The sequence below is a fragment of the Cheilinus undulatus genome, linkage group 2 (assembly GCF_018320785.1).
Source record: "Cheilinus undulatus linkage group 2, ASM1832078v1, whole genome shotgun sequence".
In the NCBI taxonomy this organism is placed as follows: Eukaryota; Metazoa; Chordata; class Actinopteri; order Labriformes; family Labridae; genus Cheilinus; species Cheilinus undulatus.
In genome coordinates, this window is record NC_054866.1 from 55,391,464 (window position 1) to 55,415,061 (window position 23,598).

Consider the following 23,598-nt stretch of genomic DNA (forward strand, 5'->3'; position numbering starts at 1 on the left):
GGTTCTGAACTTGTCAACCCTAAGCATAAAAATCAGGCAATAACCCTCAAAAGGACCACAGCCTTTGGTTGAACCACTGCTTTTATAAAAACAGACCATGAAGAGCACGAACGTGAAGCTTTTATTTTAGCTGTTTACAGACACATGACCAGGCCCCCCCCCATCCCCCTCCAACCAGGATTTATGGTGGGCGTTGTCCTTCAGAGCTGGCGTTAGTCCCAGTATCAGCGTCAGTCCAGCTGTTGCCTTGGTAACAGCTCTGAGTATCACAGAAACAATCATGTTCATTTATTATACACATCTGTGTGTTCTGGACCCGCCCTCCCAAAGCGTCTCCAGATAAGGCGTCCTGCTCCAACGGCGCCCAAACATGACACTTCCTCCAAACGACATGAAGAATATCCATCTGATCAGCCAGTCAGCTTCTCCACACAGTGACATCACAACAAGAGATGCCTGTCAGCTAATCACATGTCGGACCACAGGATGGCCCTGCTGCCTTTCTCCACACTGACCACAAAGGCCCCGGAAGGGGACCAGGACACGGCGTTGATGGCAGAGCTGACGACCAGACAAACATCAGGGATATCAGTGACATCATCAGTGACATCATACATAACATCAGTGATTGTGTTTACATGGACTTGGGTATCCCAGTTTCTCTTTGTGCATGTATATGTCTTCGGTTTTGCTACCTGTAGAACTCCAAAAGAAAAAGGGACACTGTGCCATGTATACGCAGTATCCTGTTTTCTGACAGCTGTAGACCATCTGCACAGGTAAGACTTTGATTTAACTTAATTTAACTTCAGATACTGTAAATACGTCTGCAGAAGATCAGTCTGTGAACTGATGGCAGTTTTGTGTCTAAACACACTCATATTCAGATAAAACATGACATTTACACAGTTCAATTTCTTGGCCATGAATGAATCCATGAGCGTAGTTTACTGTGGAGACAGAATGACTGCTCACGCCATGGGCTAGAGGGAATTAGAGCCCTGTGAGCTGAAGATGGAAAGACAGCACTCTGTAATCATCCAGCACAGTCTGTCAATGCCTCCCAGTCCTGACATTTAGAAACGATGACTCTTCCGGTGAACGTTTAAAAATAAAAAAGCAGGTCCTTTTTCAAGGCCCATTTTGAGCTGCCCCCATTTCACATGCTTTTATTTTGAAGTCGTTGGCAGGACAGTTATTTAGTGAAGTCAGTCAACTGCAAGTTGCTTCACTCTTTCTCTGCGTCTCTGCCAAACTTGCGTAGTGTTTCAGAATAATAATTCTAATCGCCTAACAGCCATAATAATTTTAAATATAAAGTTATATCATTATCCATGTGCCATTTCTGTTTCATTCCTTACATCCTCTCAGTCTCTTTTCTGCAGATGCTTCATTAGCTGTAAGCACACGTTCTTAATATAACGTGATTAATGTTTTCTCCTGTTGTTGGAAGGAGGCGGGCTCCATTTCCATTTGCAACATGATGCTGGCATTTAAGTGTGATATACCCAAAATAACTGACAATGATTGTGTTTTTCTCAAATTTCAAACTAACCTCTTTTGTGTAGTAAAATTACATCACAGATGATGCAGTGATCAGAAACCAGAATACTAGATTTTCTTATGTATACAGGGTTATGAATAACCGGGTTTCTCTGTGTTCATGTAAACACAGTATCAGGAATATGATCAAAACCAGGATATGACTGAGAACCAGGACACTCACATCCATGTAAACACAGAATCAGGAATATGATAAAAACCAGGATATGATTCAGAACCGGGATACTCACATCCATGTAAACACAGTCATTGACAATCCTAAAGAACTGACGACTAACCACTGACATCTCCTGATTTCTTTTATTATTTAAACTTATACAGAATTTCCTACTCCGACCTGAATGCTGATTGGCCAAGACTTGTAACATCATACTGATCTTACTTGTGGTTTCGGTCCAGAGAACGGTCCACTTTCCCCGTTAGAACATTCCAGATGTACAAAGCACCATCAGATGATCCTCCAGCCACGTAGCTGCCATCAGGACTGGAGACAGAGAGGCAGTGTTAAGAAGACAAAGCCCAAGATTACTGACCAAAGTCCACAGGATCTGTGTGGATGCCAGTTATTATTCAAGTCAGATTCTGACAGTCTACCGTAAGACTCACCTGAAGGTCACTCTGGTCCAGTCTGCTCCACATTTAAAGCCCTGAGCACTGAAAACAAGGCCAGAGAAAGAGGCCGGGTTAAGGAAGCAGTGTAATCGAGAGAATCAAACCCTAGGGTTTGGTGAACCCTGACCCCTTGACTAGAAGTCTAATCCAAACTATGACCCCTTGACTTGAGGTCTCCTCCTAACCCTCACCCCTCCATTAAAGGTCTCCTCCTAACTCTGACCCCTCCACTAGAGGTCTCCTCCAATCTCTGACCCTTCCACTAAAGGTCTCCTAACTCTGACCACTCCACTAGAGGGCCCTCCTTCTAACCCTCACACCTCCATTAAAGGTCTCCTCCTAACTCTAACCCTACCACTAGAGGTCTCCTCCTAACCCTAACCCTTGCACTAGAGGTCTCCTCCTAACTCTAACCATGCCTACTTTAGTCTGCGATCTCGTTGTGTTGTGAAGCCTTTGTCTGAATTGGACTTCATAGTCAGAAGGGTCCACCTGCACAGGTGTGTCTTACCTAAACGTCTGTCTGACAGCGCTGGCCCTCAGGTCGATGATCTTCAGAAGGTCGTCTCTTGAACATGTGAGCAGCTCACTGCGGTCATGGTTAAGGTCCAGTGATGTGACTCTGCCCTGCAGCTCCAACTCCCTTACGATACTCTCAGACCTTTAACACACAACACACACAAAATACACACTATAATATACACACACTTTATACACAACAGACGCACAAAAGACACACTATAATATACACACACTTTATCCACAAAAGATGCACAAAATACACACTATAATATAGTATGAAATAAGTATTCCCGTTGATGAAAACTAACCTGACCTTAATCAGAGTTTCTATCATCATGGATCTATTTTTAGCCAGTCTTAGTTTAGTCAGTGTTTGAGGATTTATCTATTCACATATTTTCAGCTCCTAACTAATGAAAGCTAGGCTTTTATTTTGAAAGAATCAGTGACATCATGGAGGAGGTGTGGACAGGTTGCACTCACCTGATGTCCCAGAACCGAACCTTCTTATCAAAGTGTCCGCTCATCACGCACTGCTCTGTACACACAATGTCATTACAGCTGGAGCCAGCAAACACCGTCTTCATACCTGGGCAGGTGAGACGGAGGGAGGGAACAGGCAGGGATGGTTAACGGAATGCTTTACTGTGACAGACCCAAGTGGGGAAGGGACTGATCAATCATCAACACCATTATCAAAACTCCTTATCAAAACGATTACCAATAATCCTTATCAATACGATTATCAATACTCCTTAACAAAACTATTACTAATAATCCTTATCAATACTCCTTATCAATACGATTATCAATACTCCTCATCAATATGATTATCAATACTCCTTATCAATATGATTATCAATACTACTTATCAATATGATTATCAATACTACTTATCAATACGATGACCAATTCTCCTTTACAATACGTTTTATCAATAAAATTATCAATACGATAATCAATACAATTACCAATACTCCTTATCAATATGATTACCAATACTTCTTATCAATACGATTGCCAATACTCCGTATCAATACTATAATCAATATGATTACCAATACTTCTTATCAATACGATTGCCAATACTCCGTATCAATACTATAATCAATATGATTACCAATACTCCTTATCAATACTATAATCAATACTCCTTATCAATATGATTACCAATTCTTCTTATCAATACAATTATCAATGCACTGATAGGTTAATAGTTAAGGAGTTCCTAGATTCATTCCTCACTGACAGAGCAGAAAGGAGCTTTACTAATATTGATCAATGCTTGATTGGTTTTAACCAACATTATTGATTTTCAGGAGCAGGGTGTCAGTCTCTATCCCTAGTTGCTATGGGAACACATGAATTATCCAATCACGTACAAACTTTGCTGCGGAGGTCCCACAGTTTGAGCGTTCGGTCATAGCTTCCAGAGACGATGCGAGCGTTGTCCAATAGGAAGCGAGCTGACAGCACCTTCCCACTGTGACCGGTCAGGGTGTGCTGAGGAGACAAAAACCAAAACATGAATAGTCAACCCTCCACAAGTAGGGTCAGACACAGAAGGTCACTGGTCAGAGGGCAGGATGTTCCAAAAGTGCTGTATCAAAGCATGTTCATGGAGGGTCAGACACAGAAGGTCACTGGTCAGAGGGCAGGATGTTCTAAAAGTGCTGTATCAAAGCATGTTCATGGAGGGTCAGACACAGAAGGTCACTGGTCAGAGGGCAGGATGTTCTAAAAGTGCTGTATCAAAGCATGTTCATGGAGGGTCAGACACAGAAGGTCACTGGTCAGAGGGCAGGATGTTCTAAAAGTGCTGTATCAAAGCATGTTCATGGAGGGTCAGACACAGAAGGTCACTGGTCAGAGGGCAGGATGTTCCTAGAGTCCCAAATGCACCTCACCTTCTGCCATTACTGAACATGGTGTGACAAATTCAAAAGGTAAATGATGTATAAAGTTTTTAAATGAGCTAGTATTGAAAAACGCTGGAAAAAGATCTAACCCATAATCCTGACAATGAGGGATAGACTGATTTATCAGTCCAGGTTCAGTCCAACACCAGTCAAGCACCAGTCCAGCACCAGTTGAAGGCAGGTATGGACCTGAACCTCCACAGTACACTGCTCTGCTGTGATCAGTGGTGGCTGTGCCTTTTCTTGTTATAAATCCGGTTCTGTAATTTTACTTTTTGAGATTTTTCCTGATGTTAATAGAGTTTTGAGGTTTTTTTACTTTGTTCTCTTTTATGTTTTAAATAAAGTCTTTTTCGTGGTCTCAGGAGCAGAGTGAGATCAGTGCTCAGGCCCCGCCCTACTGGCCTGATGCTCCATGATGATTGGCTATATTGGATGACATCATCATTAAGTCGACTGTCTCTCTTTGCAGACTCATATTGTGATGTCACATCCTGTTTGTCAGCAGCTGCTGGGACCATCAATGCATCACTTGAGCATGATGGGAGCTGGGAGCAAGGGCTGCTGGGAGCTAGGACAGATAGGGGCACTGAGGTTCAGACCTTTTACATGACATCATTGACCACAAAATTCCAATGCCACTGTGACATCATCAAGCAGATGACCTCCTCAGCAATCAGCTGACCTCCCAAAAGCTGTCTCTCTAACAGTGATGTACCTGCCCAGGTGAGAGATATGCTGACTCACCCTCAGCCTGTAGTCGTCCACTGTCCAGATCCGACTGGCGAAGTCGTTGGAGGCGGCCAGCAGGTAGGACCCCTGAGGAGATGCAGACCAGATTAGTTTAGACCAGTAGTCCAGGTCCTTCAGACACCAGCTGAGCTCTCTTAAGTCTGTGTGTCTATACTCTGCTTTAGAGAATGAATCTTGTAGAGTAAAGGCTAGGCTGGAGTGACTGGGGGTCTAGGCTGGCCTGTATGAAAAAGTAAAGGATGGAATATTTAATCAGCGCTGATGCCCCATATTTAGCATATCTGATCTCACAATGACGGAGAGATAGCTCCCATGTGACAGATTGGTTAAACCTTTTAATGGTCTGAAGACAGATCCAAACTGGTACCAAATTAAGAGCTTATTATTTGAGCATTCAGGATTAATACTTGGCATGAAAAAGTCTAAAATGAGAGCTGATGGGAGGTGTTAAAGGTGTCTGAAAAGTGGCCACAGATGAATAGCACATAGGGCTTCAACACTCACAGCACTGTCGAACTCGATGCTGGTGATTCCAGCATTACTGCCGGTCAGAGCTCCTTTAGGTTCGCAGCGACCTGAACACAAAATAAGAATGCTGAGAATTAAAAACCAGTGTTAATATCAAAATAACAGAAAGAATGCTGAGAGTTAAAAATCAGCGCTGATATTAAATAACAATATGAATGCTGAGAACTAAAAATCAGTGCAAATTTTAAAATAAAAGAATGAATGCTGAGTAAAAAATCAGTGTTAATATTAAAATAACAGAAAGAATGCTGAGAGTTAAAAATCAATGTTGATATTAAAGAACAGTATGCATGCTGAGAACTAAAAATCAGTGTAAACAATAAATAGTATGAAGGCTGAGAATTAAAAAATCAGTGCCAATATTAAAATAAAAGAATGAATGCTCAGTTAAAAATCAGTGTTGCCTGGGAAGGGCTGCTGTCTCTAGTAGATGGAGGCTTAATAACTCGTTATTGGGAAAACCTTCCTTTCAGGCTTCCTTAATAGATGAATTTGTTTTCTATTTAGAACATAATGATAAAGATGATATATCTCCAATCTCACTTTGGGAAGGGGCAAAAGTTGTGTTGAGGAGGAAGACAATTCAACTTGCTTCAATTTTCAAAAAGACCAGGGAAGCCAAATGTTTAGAAGTGGAGAAAAAAGTAGAGAAACTTGAAAAACAACACAAAGAACACATTACTAAAGAGAATGCACACAAGCTTAAAGACCCTAAACAAGAACTTGACGACCTTCTTACAGAAAACGTGGAGAAAAATTTAAGATTTCTGAAACAAAAATATTATGAGAATGGGAACAGAGGCCTTTGCAACATTTTATAGAGACTTATATACAGACCAGGACACTGATACTAATATAGAAATGATTAACTCCCTCTTAAAACCTATAAAACTACCTTGGGTAGACCCAACTTTACTTGAGTTCATAGAGAGGCCCATAACAGAAGAAGAAATCAAAGACACAATTAAAAACCTAAAGAATAATAAAAGTCCTGGTACAGACGGTTTCACCAATAAATTTTTATAAAGAATTTATAGATATAATCAGCCCAATTCTGCTGAGAGCTTACTCTTTGGCCTTTGAGAAAGGGGAGTTACCATTGTCATGGAGGGAGGCAATGGAGTCTATACCCAAGGAACATAAGGCCCCACGGATTGTGCCTCCTACAGGCCAATAGCACTCCTTAATACAGACTGTAAAATATTAACATCAATATTGGCCAAGAGAGTAGAATCCGTAATAAATACTTTAATAAACCCGGATCAGACTGGTTTTATAGCTGGTCACCACATACCCGATAACATCCGCAGACTACTTAATGTTATGGAGTACAGCAGAATCTATCCAAATCCTTGTATGATATTGGCTGTTGATGCTGAAAAAGCATTTGATCGTGTATCCTGGTCTTTTTTATCTAAAACCTTGGACAAATTTGGATTTGGCCCAAATTTTACAAGATGGGTAAGACTACTGTACAAGGCCCCTCAAAGTATGGTCAGAGTTAACGGACATATGTCTCAGCCTTTTCCTTTAGGCAGAGGAACACAACAGGGGTGCCCACTGTCGGCGCTTCTTTTTGCTTTGTCAATTGAACCATTGGCACAAGTGATAAGGGATGACCGTCTAATTAAAGGGATTGAGGTTGGTAAAGAAATTTATAAAATCTCATTATATGCCGATGATGTTCTGATTTATGCCTCAGACCCTTTAAACTCCATTACTTGATTATTGGATTGTTTAGCTAAATATGGACAAATAAAAAGTTAATGTTAAAAAAACCGAAGCTCTGGCTTTGAATGCATATTTAACAGATGAATTGAAAACATTGTTTTCCTTCAAATGGCCCAAAGACGGCATCAAATATCTTGGTACCACAATATCACAGAATGTTGAAAGGTTATATGAGGCCAATTATGATAAACTAATTGATAAAATCTCTGCAGACCTTAGAAGATGGGTTGTGCTCCCCCTCACACTTTCAGGCTGAATAGAGAGCATTAAGATGGATGTCTTGCCCAAGTTATTATTTCTTTTTCAAACTCTGCCTCTTTTACCCCCAAAGAATATGTTTACAATTCTGGATCGTCTCATTTCAAGATTTATATGGCAGGGCAGGCACCCGCGTGTTAGATATAAAGTTTTACAGTTACCTAAACAAAATGGAGGTTGGGGACTCCCCCAACTCAGGTACTACTGGCTAGCCTGCCAATTAAGGGCCCTGACCGTGTGGATTTCGGACACAGAGGACACAAAGTGGCTTAATATTGAGAAGTCTACCTGTGTTCAAATACCCCTCAGAAACATCCCACTTATTGAGGACAAAACCAATGAGAACTCCCTTGGTTGGTGGACAAAAACTATGCTTACTGCATGGAGAGAGGTTCAACGAACCTTTGGCCTCCCTAGGGGCTTGTCATCATTATCAGGTATTGCATATTTAGAAAAATTTGCACCCCTAAAGCTGGATAACAGATATAAACGTTGGAGAAACCAAAACCTTATTTATGTCCACCAGCTCATGGAAGGTCCAGATTTAAAAACATTTCAATGGCTAAGCAATGAATTGAAATTATTAAGATCAGACTTTTTTAGATATGTGCAGATAAGAAGTTTTCTGCTTTCACATCCAAACTGGACCACCCTACAGAAAGGTGGTTCTCTGATTGAGCAATGCCTGAAGAAAATTCAAGAAACAAAGAATTTGAAGAGGCCAGTATCTGTGTTATATAGAGCATTATTTTGTATGAAAAAGGAAAATAACTTCCACGTAAAAACAAAATGGGAAAGCGAATTGAAATTGGGAATTAGTGAAGATGTCTGGGTTGAAATATCCTCAGAAATCCATAAAGTTACAAATGCAAATGTGTGGAGAGAATATCAGTGGAAAGTAGTGAACAGATTTTTTAGAACACCTTAGATCCTCTCAAAAACAGATCCTAGTCAATCAAGTAAATGTTGGAGGAACTTTGGAGAAGAATTAGCGAATAAAGCTCATATATTTTGGAGCTGTCCTCTCCTGGAAAATTTTTGGAGGCAGATATTTGATTCACTTGAAAATATTTTCAACTTTCCACTCCCGAGGGGCCCCCTACTGGCTATCCTCAGGGCTGTTCCTGAAAACATGAATAGGAAAATAGTATATTTATTACACATACTTCTCATAGTAGCCAAAAAAAACAATAACCTTGAACTGGCTCAAAAGAGATCCTCCAGCCTATGAAACATGGAAATTATTAGTTAAAGATATTTATATCATGGAGAAAATAACTTTTAACTTAAGATGTCAAAATACCGAATTCCGAGACAGATGGTTACCTTGGCTACACGTTATGGAAGAGGTGCATACTTAGTGAGGGAGGAGAAAGGAAGGCTTCACTCACTTATATACCCTTTTAATTTAAATGTGCATGAAAATGGGGTTGGAGCAAATGAATTATTATTGCTGAAGCTAAGGAAGTACTGTGATGAATTAATTGTTACATCAGGAAGATTGTGTGACATGCATGGATGTTAGTCTTTTATATGTTTATGATGTTTATTGTTTTACTTTTTTGTCAGTTTTTTGTTAAGTGTTTTACTTGTTTGTTGTCTTATTAACTGTTAATTTAAATATTGAGCTGTGGGGCAAACAACGGAATTAAGTTACTGCTATTTTTTTCTGCCCAAACCTTTTAGGTTTGGATAAATAGTGTATGTAATAGATTTTGTGATAATTGAATCATATCTGTAACACCTTACTTTGCCCAATAAACACATAGTTGCAAAAAAAAAAAAAAAAAAAAAAAAAAAAAAAATCAGTGTTGCTATTAAATAACACAGTGTGGGTGCCAAGTTAAAAATCTGTGTAAATACCAGAATTACAGTATAAATGTTGAGAGTTAAGAATCAGTGTTAATATAAAATAACAGTATGAATGCTGAGTTAAAAATCAGTGTTAATATTAAATAACATAATGAATGCTGAGAGTTGAAAATCAGTGTCACTATTAAATAACAGTATGTATGCTTAAATTAAACATCAGTGTTACTATTAAATAACAGTATGGATGCCGAGGTAAAAATCTGTGTTAATATCAAAATAACAGTATGAATACTGAGAGTTAAAAATCAGTGTTAATATTAAAATAACAGACACAAGTCTGAAAATCAGTGCTTGTATTGAATAACGTAGTATGAATGCTGAGGATTAAAAATCAGTGTTAAAATTAAAATAACAGTATGAATGCTAAGTGTTAAGAATCAGTGTTGATATTAATGCTGCGTTCCATTCGTCATCGTAACTCATTTTCCGACTTGTTTTTTGACTTCCGACCGGAAGTGGCAAATGGAATACCTTTCCAAGTCGTATTTACAACTCGTGAACTTGTTCTTTCACAAAAACCCTGACGTCACAATGTGGTGGCACAAAGTATTAAGACTAATAAAAACTTTGATTTGACCCATTTTCAGAACCTTTGCTTTTTCTCAGTGCATTTTTAGAAATTGTAAACATAGCACTACCCTGCCGTTGCATAACCGGTGCAGCAACAGTCTTAATACATGAAATACTGCGCAATGTGCTGTTTTAAAGGCTCATTGGCTGGCAATATTGCTAAAAACAATGACAGGCTAACGACAGAATGCTATCCATTGTTTTTCCAGCTTTTTTTAAAATTGATGTATGTGAAGCACGTACATGCATCCTTAAAAGCACTATTTATACGATTCACCCATGTATATACAACTTTAAATTGTTGAATCTTTGGTATCTTTTGAGTCCATTTACAAATAATATTTACCAAACAATATAAGTAAATACAAAATATTAAGCTTTTGAAAGTTTCCATTTCCATTATTATAATAAAAAATTACATCCTTTTCTTTTAACCGAACTTTGGAGCTGGTTTGTACGTTTATAGAGTTGCTTTACGTCCAACCAAAATAAGCGACTATGGAGAAATTTTTTTAAACTTGTCGTGGTTATGACAAATGGAACGCAAACACATGAGAAAATCATTTTTTTGCAGATGAATGTGATGTCATTCCCAGTTCTGACCTTCAACCTCTCAGGTAGGCCTGGGCGATATAGCCTAAAACTCTAACCCCAGATCTCTTTTAAAAATTTTATTTATGATTTTCAATGATTTTTTTCTTATCCTTGTTTAAAAACACACACAAATGACCAAAAAAAGTAAAAGACTGTTTTCATTTTATGAATTAAATGTTAACAAATACAAACTGAATTTTCCTCTTGGGTAAGAGCAAGCTGTAATTTGGTCTCAAAAATGCACCTTTTTACTGCAAGGAGAGTTTACATCAACACAGAAGGCTGCAATTATTTGCAGAAACCTGTGATGGCATATGGAATTCATGTCTGAGCATAACAGGGAAAAAATGTTTGTTTTTATTTCTGTATGATCAATATTGTGTTACTTCTCCTGTAGTTTTAGGTTTCATTTCTGTAATGCTGAGATGAGTCAAGCTGCAATTAACTACACCTTATTTTCTATTGGGGGCTTTAACAGTAAAAGCCATTAATAAATATCAGCAGCTACAGACTTTTTTTGTGAAGGAATTGTCAGAAGTAGCGTTTTTTTTATCATTGTTCAACTAGGTTTCTGAAGCGGTACCGGTGACTTTCCGCAAAGTGCAGCGTTTACAGCTGCATCTCTACATAAATCTCTGTCTCGTTTATAGCCACAGCTTGCTTCTAGGACTGTACATGGACTTATTGAGTGAGTCAGAAGTTTAAACACATTTCAAACTGCCGTTTTAGTGGAATCACTTGTGTGATTCTTGTGTTACTTGTGGACTCCAACTTGTGTTTAAGCCCCAGACAGACCACCAGAGAGGCTCTGCAAAGCGAACATGCTGCTTTTTATTACAGACATTAAACTAAGAGGAAAAACACAGGTTTAACCTGTTTACTGTATTACAGTTTAAATACAGCGGCACGAGTGAGTGATGTTCAGTTAGTTATGTGGCTGCTTTTACTGCTAAAGCTAAACTTAGCAGTAAACTGCTGACTGGACTCAGAATAAGCAGTTTCCCATCACTTTGCTAGCTAGTGGCTGCGTCATGCCTCGTGTGGGCTCTACAGCTGAATGCACCAGTTTAAAAACTGGTAATGACGGTGATGCAGAAGTCCACTCTATGGCAGAATTTTTACAATTGACATTATTGATACTGGTTTACTGCCCAGTGCCCACCACTAGATTTCAGTGCTATTGACTGCTTTAAGTGCGTGTTTGATGGATGTAGCATTCTTGTCAATTCTGTAGTGAGACACACTGCACATCTTTGACTGAGATGTTGACACAAGTTCCTGTGTTGTATTCTTTTGTCTTTCTCTTACGTCCACGTCCAGGGAGATTAGCCACAGTTCCATGGGTTATAAACGTCTTGATTTTATTATGCACAGTGGAAAAAGGGGTTTCAGGATCTCTGGAGACGGTCTTGTAACTAAAGCCTGACCGATTTATCAGTCGATTATAGCGTTTCACAGATTAATTACCATCGGCCAAAATGTAGCAGATATATTAACTTTTTTGCTCCGTGGTGATTGTCTGCTGTCGCTCTGTGTTGTGTCTCCATGCTGAACTCAGCCCGAGTGCCTGCCTGCCTACAGGGAGAAATGGTGTATTTTCTCGAAAAATTTCAGGGGTGCCAATACTTTCATTCATGACTGTATATTAAATAACAGAATGAATACTGAAAGTTAAAAATCAGTGTAAATATTACCTAACAATTTGAATATTGATAGGAAATGTTCAGTGATAAAATATATTTACATAGTGTGAATATTGATAAGATATAAATAACTTGAAGTTTCATGGGAAACTCACCTGCCACCACCTCCCACAGTTTCACCCTGCGGTCCATTCCTCCTGTTGCTAGGAGACGGGAGCCCGGACTGAACCTCACAGCGTTCACCTCACCGTCATGAGCGTCCTGAAGGCAGACATTTTAATTAGCTACTGAAGAGCAAAAGTACAGACCAAGAGGGTGGAAGGTTGAAGATTGCTCTGCAGGTAAAAAGACAAGATTCAGACCAGGCTGTAGACCAGCCACTGCTGGGGGATAGCTCCAGTTTCAGTCCAACCAGGTGTACAGATGAGGTCTAAATTACTGCCCCCATGAATATTTAATATATTTTAAGTGAATCTATCTAACCAGGTGTGCCTCTCTAACCAGGGGTGCCTCCCTAGCCAGGTGTTCCTCTCTAACCAGGGGTGCCTCTCTAACCAGGGGTGCTCAGGTTTAATACTCACAAACATGTGCAGGGCGGTGGAGGGCACTCTGACATCAGCACACACACCTGAAGGAGCTTCAGTGTTCTCCGGTGGCGAGCTAAACGAGCCAGCTGATCGACGCCTGCTGAGAGCGAGACACGTGCAATGACTGGATGCCTTACAAGCCTCGCCCCCCCACAGACAGACAGGATGTAGTACTTACCCAAAGATGTTGGAGATGGATCCGAGCAGACCGGGAGGAGGCTGGGAGTTTTTACTGCACAGACAGATGTTTAGGTTAATGACAGTGACAATTAAAGAGCATTCTGATTGGCTGAAACAAACAACAAGAACTACAAACTAAAACGGTCTGAGATGAAGACAAAAACAGACAAAACGCCCTGGTTCTCTTCTTTAGGATGGACATACGTGGCTCCTGTTTGGGTTTGGTAATGAGCTCGTTAACTGTCCCAGCCTTGACACGTTAATTGTTAAAATCCCACATCTACACAAGATCAGACACCTGACAGGTTTAGGATTTAGATTATCCAGCCTAAATCTTCATTATTGATTTAGATTTAGATAGTTAAAAGTTGTTCATTGATAGGGTTGGGTTTTTAATGATCCAGGTCCTGGATCAGTACTGTCAGGAGTTTAAATAGATTTAATATCAGATCATTTCCCTCTGTAGACCCACGGCCAGGCTCACCTTGGCGTTCTGCTGAGTGCTTTGTTAGGAGACATCTCTCCACCTCCTTTCCCTCCGTCCTCAGTCAAGACCTCAATGTCATCGTCCCTGAGGAGACAGACCAATCAGAGCTCAGATCACCAGCCATGTACCTCTACCACAGGCAAAAAGTCGATCAAAAAGGATTCAACTTGGAAAAAGAACCCACTGTCCCACCGATGATTGGATATAGAGACTAGAACAGAGATAAGAAGACTGTAGAAAAATATTTAGAAACTAGGGCCGTAAGCAGCACTGAGGGGCCCTCGCATCCCAGCTTAGTCCTAGGACTGTTACTGATTGTGTAAAATAAGAAAAAACAGGATGTTACATGTCAGAGATGCTTCTGCTTTCTGAAGTAGGTGGCGCATTAGCAAAGACAAATCAGAAGTTTCATATAAGAGTTACTGTGACTTCCTGTGAAACAGCAAGATAACCAATTGCTCACCAATGAACAAATTACCCTATTATATCTCTTCCTGTTGCCAGTAGGGGGCACTACACCAAAACAATGAAATCAACCTTTGAATATGTCAAGGGGCAGACCTTGGTGCTACATGTGAAGGCAATCAGATGCTTGGTGTGAGAGATGCACATACTCCCTGTGAAAATGGCTGGATATCGAAATGCTCGCCATGGCCAGTGAGACGTCTTTCACAATAAAACACGTCTGTGTTGTGGCCACAGAGTCCAAATGTTTGAGCTTGACTGAGACCTATCCACACAGACTCAGAACTGTGACTGCACCCAAAGGTGACTCTACTAAATACTGACTAGAAGGGGGAATATTTATGCAGTCACTGACTTTACATTACCGATTTTTATTTATTTGATATTACTCTGTAGAAATCTGCTTTCACTCTGACATTAACCTCTTAAGCCCTAGCGAGACCAAATTAGGTCCTGCTAACCTTGATCCAAACAAACTTGCTCTGTGCACTCCATTTTTGCACAAAAATAGTCATGTTACACATTGAATTAAACAGAAGAAGCTCAGCTACAAGCCTGAATAAACCATTTTTACCTACACCACATCCAGCTCAAAAAGGACTCAAATCAATGACCACATATCAAAGTGGCAGTAGCGCTACATAGCCAGACACTTCCGCCCCCTATAGGATGGTGCCTGGTACCACGGACAAAAATGTGGGCTCATTTGAAAGCCCAGCCTTACTGAAAATTCTAGTCATGTTTGTGCAGTTTCCATTTGTTTCAACAGTTTCTTTTAGTTTTCTGCACTTTATTTTGTGTTATTTTTGTGCCATTGAAAATAAATCTACTCCTCTTCGTGTCAAACTTTAGTTCTGTTGTAAGATTTTCTTTGAAAGGGAACTATATGGGGGTCTGGCTGATTTGAGGGGAAGAAAAGAATTCGGATTTTGACTGGATTTTTTTAAAATAAAACCCTCATATTCTGTCCTAATAACCCCCAGCAGCATGAAAGTTGAAAGAGGCAGTGTCAAAATGTGGTGCTTTGACCTACTGGAGCTTTTTGGACTTCAACTGCATTATTTCTATTTCACAAGTGCCCTCTTCATTATTGTACCTTGATCATTCAAAGAGAACATGTAGTTACAGAGTTATACTCATTTAAAGATGGACTGTAAAGAGCAGTAGCCTAATATAAGAGGTTAGGGCTTAACAGGTTAAAGAGGGATTTTGTAATTTTTAAGTGAAATGATATTGACTATGATTAATTGGTGTGAATATTCTGTAATAAAGAGGTTTGGGGTTAGCTAGCAAGTTTGATAATTATATAATAAGACTACAGAAGATCATTTTAAGTAGATGCAAGTCCATCTATATCAAAAATATGAACAGATTTCAGCGTTCTAAAATAAATCAGTGATGTCGTCTTCAATCTACTTACGGGTCCACAGGCAGCGGCTCTTTGGCGGCATCAGCCAGCTCCTTCTGCAGCTTTGCCTGTCTGCGTCTGAAACAACCACATAGTCAGAGGGCGGAGCACTGAGAGGGCAGGGCTGTCAGAGGGCAGGGCTGTCACAGTGTTTTACCTGCTGTCCTTCTCATTCTCGGCGTTCAGCTTGTTGGCCTCCTGAGCTTTCTCGGCCATCCATCGTGAAACCAGCTCCTGGTTATCCTCTGTGGTTTTCCTCAGTTTCTCCTCCAGGGCTGAGAAGGTGATCTGGAGAGCGTCATACTCATCCTTCAGCGTCTGATTGGCCCTCTCCAGGTCCTGCAGAGACACAGGAAGTCCTCAGTGAACTCGAGGAAAAGCTGCCCAGTGTTGACATGGTCAAGAGTGAGCCCTTCTGTCTAATCTCAGATCATTGGCCAGGAAGGAATTTATGTCTTGATGTGGTCTTAAACCAGTCTGCCGGCATGGTCTTTGACCCGTCTGGCATGGTTTTTGACCCATCTGGCGCAGTCTTTGACCCGTCTGCCGCGGTCTTTGACCTGTCTAACATCATTTCTAACCTGTCTGACATGGTCTTTGACCCATTTGACATTGTTTCTAACCCCTTTGACGTGGTCTTTAACCCATCTATTGTAGTCCCTTTGAATCATGGTCTTGGTCAAACGGTGGAGGTCTCAGGTTGAAAACTTGAGATCAGGCCCCTCCTCCCCCTCAGCCTGGCACTCCTTGCTGATTGATTATGTTGGATGTCTCATCAGTGAGTCTGTGTTCTCTCTGTGCAGACTCATTTTGTGATGTCACATCCTGTCTGTCAGCAGCTGTGCAGCCATCAGTGCATCACTAGAGCAGGATGGGAGCTTGTAGCAGTGCCTGCTGGGAGCCAGAGGGCACCAGGGGAGGATTATGGGTAATCAGACCTTTTACTGCTCATCACTGACCTCCATCACGTCCAATGTAAAAACATATTCCCATGATCGCACTGGAAATAGAAAATTTAATTCCTGAATAATTGCTGTATGGAGTCACTGTTGTCACAAAACTCTAGAGCTTGTTTTGATGGTAAGAGATCACGACTTATTTATTTTTCTACAAAGTTTTCATTCAAACCCTGCATTAAAGCTCTAAATGTGTAAGGTCCTCTTACCTGCAGGCAACTCCTCAGCTCCCGACAGTCTCCCTCCAGACTGCTGATCTGCTGCTGGTACTCCAACATCCTGGAAACACCAAGACATGAGCTCAGCTGATGCAGGTAACACTGAGGCCTGGATAATAACAATGAACTGGAGCTACACCTTAAGCCTGGTGTACACGGTGCAATATTCCTCCGATTCATCCACGAATTTAGAGTTGCACAACTCACTCTGAACTCTTGACTTTCAGTAGGATTGGGCGTCATTTGTTGTGCTGCGCACAGGATGCTACGACGGCTGACCACAGCCTGACTGCGACGTTACGACCTGCTCCTGACTGGTCAAAGGGATTTCTGGCATGTTTGATATTATGGTCGTAGTACTCCTGACAATTCAAAGTAGAGCTGGGCAATTAATCAAAAAATAGCTGAAACTGACATTTAGAGTCTCTAACCGACGCAAACCTGCCGTGTCAATTATTTCAATTTTTTCCTCTTTTCTTGGAAAAATTTGACTTTTTGAAAGAAAAATTTTCATTTCAACTGGTGTGTGTTTTGATTTCAAATGTTTCAATGAATAACCAGAAATTGTTAATCTGTTCAGTTGTCTGTTCTAAAATTATACAAATATTTACAGAACAAACAGAGTTGGAGATTGGGGGTGGAATAATCGTTCAATAATCATAATCGAGGCAAAAAGTTCAATTAATCGTGATTTTTATTTTTGCCATCATCTCCCAGCCCTACTTCACAGTGAGAGCAGAAACACGAGCAGAATAGACAACTTTGGAGATTGTTTTCCGTTGTAAACTGTCAGACATCCTAAATTACCATGAAAATGGATGGAATGACTTTCTGATGCACCCCTGCTTTGATAAAGGAAATGAACAAGCAGGAAATATTCCTACCTGTGGACCTGCAGCTGACACAGAAGTGATGCCGTTTGTGTGTGTGGGACAGAGAGAAATAGCGGGAGAGGGAGAGTGAGAGCGTGAGAGAGCGCGGGGGAGAGAGAGAGCGGGAGAGATAGAGGGGGGAGAGAGAGAGGATATGACTGGAAACACTTCACCCTCAGTGTGTGTTTTTAAAAAAGGAAACTCCAAGGGTTTCTGTCACAGTCCATCCTGACTTCAGTGATACAATGTTAGCACTCAGGTCATGCACGATGGTCGTGCGTCGCAAATGATTCAGTCGCACAATATGGGATGAAATTCAGCAACAACCGTCAAATGGTCGGACAGTTGAAATCGCACAGTGTATACCCGCTTAAGCGTTTACCTCTGAACTGTAGCTAGGCCCTAGGTTTACCTCTGAACTGTAGCTAGGCCCTAGGTTTACCTCTGAACTGTAGCTAGGCCATAGGTTTACCTCTGAACTGTAGCTAGGCCCTAGGTTTAACTTTGAACTGTAGCTAGGCCCTAGGTTTATCTGAACACAATGTCATCACAATCCATGTTGGTTTAATGGTCAGGAGGCTGAGTACTTTTGTCCAAATGTAAGTAGTTCTCACTACAGCACACACGAAAGGACTAGCCAGACAGACAGGTCTAAACCAGGCTCCAAGCAGACAGACGGACGGGTATGAACAGGCATACTGACTTGGCCTCGTTGCTCTGGATTTCTTTGTCTTTCTGTTGAATCTGATTATTCAGTTCAATGACACTCTGGGCGAGCTACAGGATAGAGACGGAGAAAGAGAGATGTAATGAGTGAAAATAAAATTATTATGAAAGATCTGGGTTTTTATTTCTAAAAAAACTAATCTAACCATGAAAGGATGAATTAATATTGATTAATGCTATCAAAAAAAACGTAAAGCGGGTGATATCAAACATTCATCTGATAAACACTATCACAGTAAATAATCATACACAGACATTTTAACAATACAGGTGTGGCCCCAAGGGGCCGCCAATGGAACTTAACCAGGAGCAATCATCTTGATAGTGACGTGGCTGTCTCACCTCTCCACGTTTCTTGTGCAGCTCTGTTAGCTCCTCCTGGTGTCTTATTCTCATCTGAGCCATCTCCTGCTGCAGGGCGTCGCTACGACTCGACTCTGCCCCCGAGCTGAAACACACCTGCTGTCAGCACTGTTTCTATGGTTACTCGGGAGCAAATCTGACTGTTATACACCTGTAGATGTGAAGGACTCACCTGGCCTCATGTCCTCTCTGTACCTCGTATTTATCGGCCTGATATCGCTCTGACAGCACGGCCTGAAGGTCGGCCTTCTCCAGCAGACGGTTATCTGAAACACGCACATATGCTCTTTAGACAGACGCGTCTGTCAAAGGTTAGTGAGACAGAAAGTTAGAGACTGTCAGAGATAGAATGTTAGAGAGATGGAATGTCAGACAGACGGACGGTTATCTGACACACTCATACGATGGACACGTCTGTCAAAGTGTATGTGTTAGTGACAAGGAATGCCAGAGACAGAATGTTAGAGAGATAGAATGTTTAAAAGACAGAATGTCAGCGAGACAGATGCTTATCTGACATACATGCTCTTATGACAGATTTATGGCAAAGTGTAGGGATTAGTGAAACAGAATGTTAGAGACAGAATGTTAGAGAGAGAATGTTGGAAAAACAGAATGTTTGAGAGACAGAATGTCAGAGACAGACAATTATCTGACACACATGCTCTTATGATAGCCACGTCTGTCAAAGTGTAGGGATTAATGAGACAGAATGTCAGAGACAGAATGTTAGAGATAGAATGTTAGAGAGATGGAATGTTAGAGAGATGAAACGTTACAGATACGGAGTGTCATAGAGACAGACGGTTATCTGACACGGGCTCTTATAATAGAATCATCTGTCTCAGGGTTGGAGGAAGTTCGAAAGAATGAGACAGAATGTTAGAGAGATAGAATGTTAAAGAGATGGAATGTTAGCGAGACAGACGATTATCTGCTCTTTAGATAGACATGTTTGTCAAAGTGTAGGGGTTAGTGTGACAAATTCTTAGAGACAGAATGTTAGGATGTTAAAGAGATGGAATGTTACAGAGACAGAATGTCAGAAAGACAAACAGTTACCTGACACACGCTCTTTAGACAGACACATCTGTCAAAGTGTAGGGGTTAACAATGCAGAATACTGTGATAGAATGTTACATAAAACATAACATGAAGTTTTAGAGAGAGAGAGAGGTCTCTGACACACGCTCTTAGGATAGAAACGTCTGTCTAGGGGATGGGGTGAGTGAAAAAGAATGTTAGAGATAGAATGTTAGAGAGACAGACAAGTTATCTGAAACACATACACACTCTTAAGATAGGAATTGCTTCTACACCTGGACAGTTAGAGAGACAGAATGCTTAGAGCAACAGAATGTTAAAGAAACAGAATGTCAGAGAGACAGAAAGTTATCTGGAAAACACATGCTCTTAAGACAGGAAGGTCTGTACAAGGGTAGGTGTTTGTGATAAAAAGAATGTTAGAGAGCCAGACCGCATGAGGGACAGACCACCAGAGGGACGGACCACCAGAGGGACCGACCACCAGAGCAACAGACAGCTAGAGGGACAGACCATTAGAGGGGCAGACTGCTAGAGGGACAGACCGCTAGACACACTGTTAGAGGGACAGATGGAGAGACATCATGTTACAGTGCTGGGTGGTGGTAAAAACTTACACTGGTGGATGAGCTCCTCAAAGGCCTGTCGCTGTACCCGGTCTCTGAGCTTCAGCTGGTCTGAGACATGTCTCTTCCATAAACAGTCGCCCCGCCGCTCCGCCATGACCACCTACACAGACACAGAGGGGTGGAGAGACAGAATGTTAGAGAGATGAAATGTTACACAGAATGACCCCCTACACAGACATAGAGGCGTGGAGAGACAGAATGTTAGAGAGACAGAATGTTAGAGAGATGGAATGTTACACAGAATGACCACCTACACAGACACAGAGGGGTGGAGAGACAGGATGTTAGAGAGACGAAATGTTAGAGAGATGGAATGTTACACAGAATGACCACCTACACAGACACAGAGGGGTGGAGAGACAGAATGTTAAAGGGATGGAATGTTACACAGAATGACCACCTACACAGACACAGAGGGGTGGAGAGACAGGATGTTAGAGACACGAAATGTTAGAGAGATGGAATGTTACACAGAATGACCACCTACACAGACATAAAGGGGTGCAGAGACAGAATGTTAGAGAGACAGAATGTTGGAGAGATGGAATGTTACAGAGAATGACCACCTACACAGTCATAAAGGGGTGGAGAGACAGAATGTTAGAGATGAAATGTTAGAGAGATGGAATGTTACACAGAATGACCACCTACACAGACACAGAGGGGTGGAGAGACAGGATGTTAGAGACGAAATGTTAGAGAGATGGAATGTTACACAGAATGACCACCTACACAGACATAGAGGGGTGGAGAGACAGAATGTTAGAGAGATGGAATGTTACACAGAATGACCACCTACACAGACATAAAGGGGTGGAGAGACAGGATGTTAGAGAGACGAAATGTTAGAGAGATGTAATGTTACACAGAATGACCCCCTACACAGACATAAAGGGGTGGAGAGACAGAATGTTAGAGAGACAGAATGTTAGAGAGATGGAATGTTACACAGAATGACCACCTACACAGACATAGAGGGGTGGAGAGACAGGATGTTAGAGAGACAGAATGTTAGAGAGATGGAATGTTACACAGAATGACCCCCTACACAGACATAAAGGGGTGGAGAGACAGAATGTTAGAGAGATGGAATCTTACACAGAATGAGCACCTACACAGACATATTGGGGTAGAGAGACAGAATGTTAGAGACATGGAATGTTAGACAGAATGACCACCTACACAGACATAAAGGGGTGGAGAGACAGGATGTTAGAGAGACGAAATGTTAGAGAGATGGAATGTTACAGAGAATGACCACCTACACAGTCATAAAGGGGTGGAGAGACAGAATGTTAGAGATGAAATGTTAGAGAGATGGAATGTTACACAGAATGACCACCTACACAGACATAGAGGGGTGGAGAGACAGAATGTTAGAAAGACAGAATGTTAGAGAGATGGAATGTTACACAGAATGACCACCTACACAGACATAGAGGGGTGGAGAGACAGAATGTTAGAGATGGAATGTTACACAGAATGACCACCTACACAGACATAAAGGGGTGGAGAGACAGAATGTTAGAGATGGAATGTTACACAGAATGACCACCTACACAGACATAAAGGGGTGGAGAGACAGAATGTAAGAGAGACGAAATGTAAGAGAGATGGAATGTTAGATAGAACGACCATCGACACAGAAGTAGAGAGGTGGAGAAACAGAATGTCTGAGAGACGGGATGTTAGAATGACAGAATTGTTGCCAACTCAGCCCCTCATTGGTTGCTTAGATAATTGTTGCCAACTCAGCCTCTCATTGGTTGCTTAGATGATTGTTGCCAACTCAGCCCCTCATTGGTTGCTGATCTATCATTTGTTGCAGTTGCACCAACATGTTGTCTTTAGATGGTGGGTGGAGTGGTTGCAGTCTGAGGAGCTGCTAACGTCAGCGCGCTGTAACGTCACAACTGTTATGCTGACGTCACAACCCCTCGCTGAGATACCTTGCTAGCTGTATTGTTAGCTTATGTTAACCCAGGAACCGGAAGTAACCATGCGAGCAGGCTATCACTGTTTGCTCGCTCAAGCAGTTAAAATGAACCGTTGGCTCAAACGCAGTGACGTCAGTCCTGGCGACTTGTTGACAGTGTGACGTCAACACCGCAGTGTTTACGGTTTACTGCTCCTCACCCGTGACTCAACATGTTAGCATGCTAAGCTAGAGGCTAGCTGCAGCTGTGCAGCGCGCGCTCTTACCTTTTGACAGGTTAACTCACAGCATGAAGGTGAGCTCTGGGAGCGGTAGGTTCCACTGCAGTCTGTACGGGAGGCTCGGTGTCCCTGTGCCCGGTGCTTGTCGGTGCTCCTCCCGTTAGCCCGTTAGCCTGTTAGCCTTCATCAGACCGACCACCGCCATGTTGGCTCAAACTACACTTCCTGTCGATCCTTGATGACGTCCTTTTAAAGCGTCACTTACTTGGGGTGGGGGGGATTATTATATTTAGATTATGTATGTAATTTAACTGGATGAACATAGAAACCTCCTACTAACCCAGACTATCACTAATGGTTACATAGACTAACTCCTGGGTCACTTTTAGGATTTTAAAGTTTATTTGACTATTTTATCGATTTTATGGTCGATATAACTCAGTGGTTCCCAACCTGAGGTCCAGGCACCCCAAGGGGGGCGCCAAAAATCTCATGGAGGCGTGGGACCCTTTCTGCCCTGAGCTGGTCAAAATTAGATGTGCATTTGTAACGTTTTTAAAAATGATTAGAAACATTATATTAGGGCCAACCTAAGAGATTGAAAAATGAAGATTTATTTTTGTGCAAAAAAAGTCCCAACTTTTGACGAGAAAGATTATAATGTTGTATATTTACAAGAAATAAAACTAGAAATGTCAGAGTTTAGAATATTTGAAATATTGACATTAGAAACTCACACATTTCAAGTAAAAAAAAAAAAAAAAAAAAAAAAAAGTTTAAAAGTCAATAAATTAAAAGAACCCAAACTGAAAACAGTGGTTGGATTTTTTTTTACTTTAAAGTCTCAAAAATTCTACTTTTTGATTCAAATACAACATTTAAGGTAGATTTTTTGTAAACTAACAACTTTTTAAACTTGAGAGCTTTTAGTTTTTTTCTCA

General features: G+C 41.2%; 1 protein-coding gene and 2 non-coding genes across 5 annotated transcripts; all 3 read right to left on the reverse strand.

Annotated features, from left to right (window-relative positions):
* Nucleotides 1–105: 105 nt before the first annotated feature.
* On the reverse strand, nt 106–22,881 carry atg16l1 (ATG16 autophagy related 16-like 1 (S. cerevisiae)). 3 transcript variants are annotated; one of them, XM_041810720.1, is made up of 20 exons: nt 22,723–22,881; nt 20,489–20,600; nt 19,000–19,093; nt 18,807–18,912; nt 18,442–18,515; nt 16,858–16,927; nt 15,850–16,031; nt 15,705–15,770; nt 13,817–13,903; nt 13,331–13,384; nt 13,147–13,252; nt 12,721–12,826; nt 5,874–5,944; nt 5,364–5,435; nt 4,080–4,200; nt 3,181–3,286; nt 2,687–2,836; nt 2,170–2,217; nt 1,946–2,047; nt 106–561 (listed from the first exon to the last, which is right to left on the reverse strand). In XM_041810720.1, exons 2-20 carry the CDS (start codon nt 20,592–20,594, stop codon nt 468–470), a joined length of 1,815 nt encoding a protein of 604 aa, XP_041666654.1. In that variant the 5' UTR covers nt 20,595–20,600; nt 22,723–22,881; the 3' UTR covers nt 106–467. The 3 variants fall into 3 exon arrangements, with proteins under 3 accessions (XP_041666654.1, XP_041666663.1, XP_041666645.1); XM_041810729.1 differs by having other exon boundaries at nt 13,147–13,249; nt 22,703–22,881; XM_041810711.1 differs by having other exon boundaries at nt 22,703–22,881.
* On the reverse strand, nt 4,974–5,240 carry LOC121527501. Its single transcript, XR_005993416.1, has one exon.
* On the reverse strand, nt 16,384–16,652 carry LOC121527495. The gene has a single exon (XR_005993415.1).
* Nucleotides 22,882–23,598: the final 717 nt, after the last annotated feature.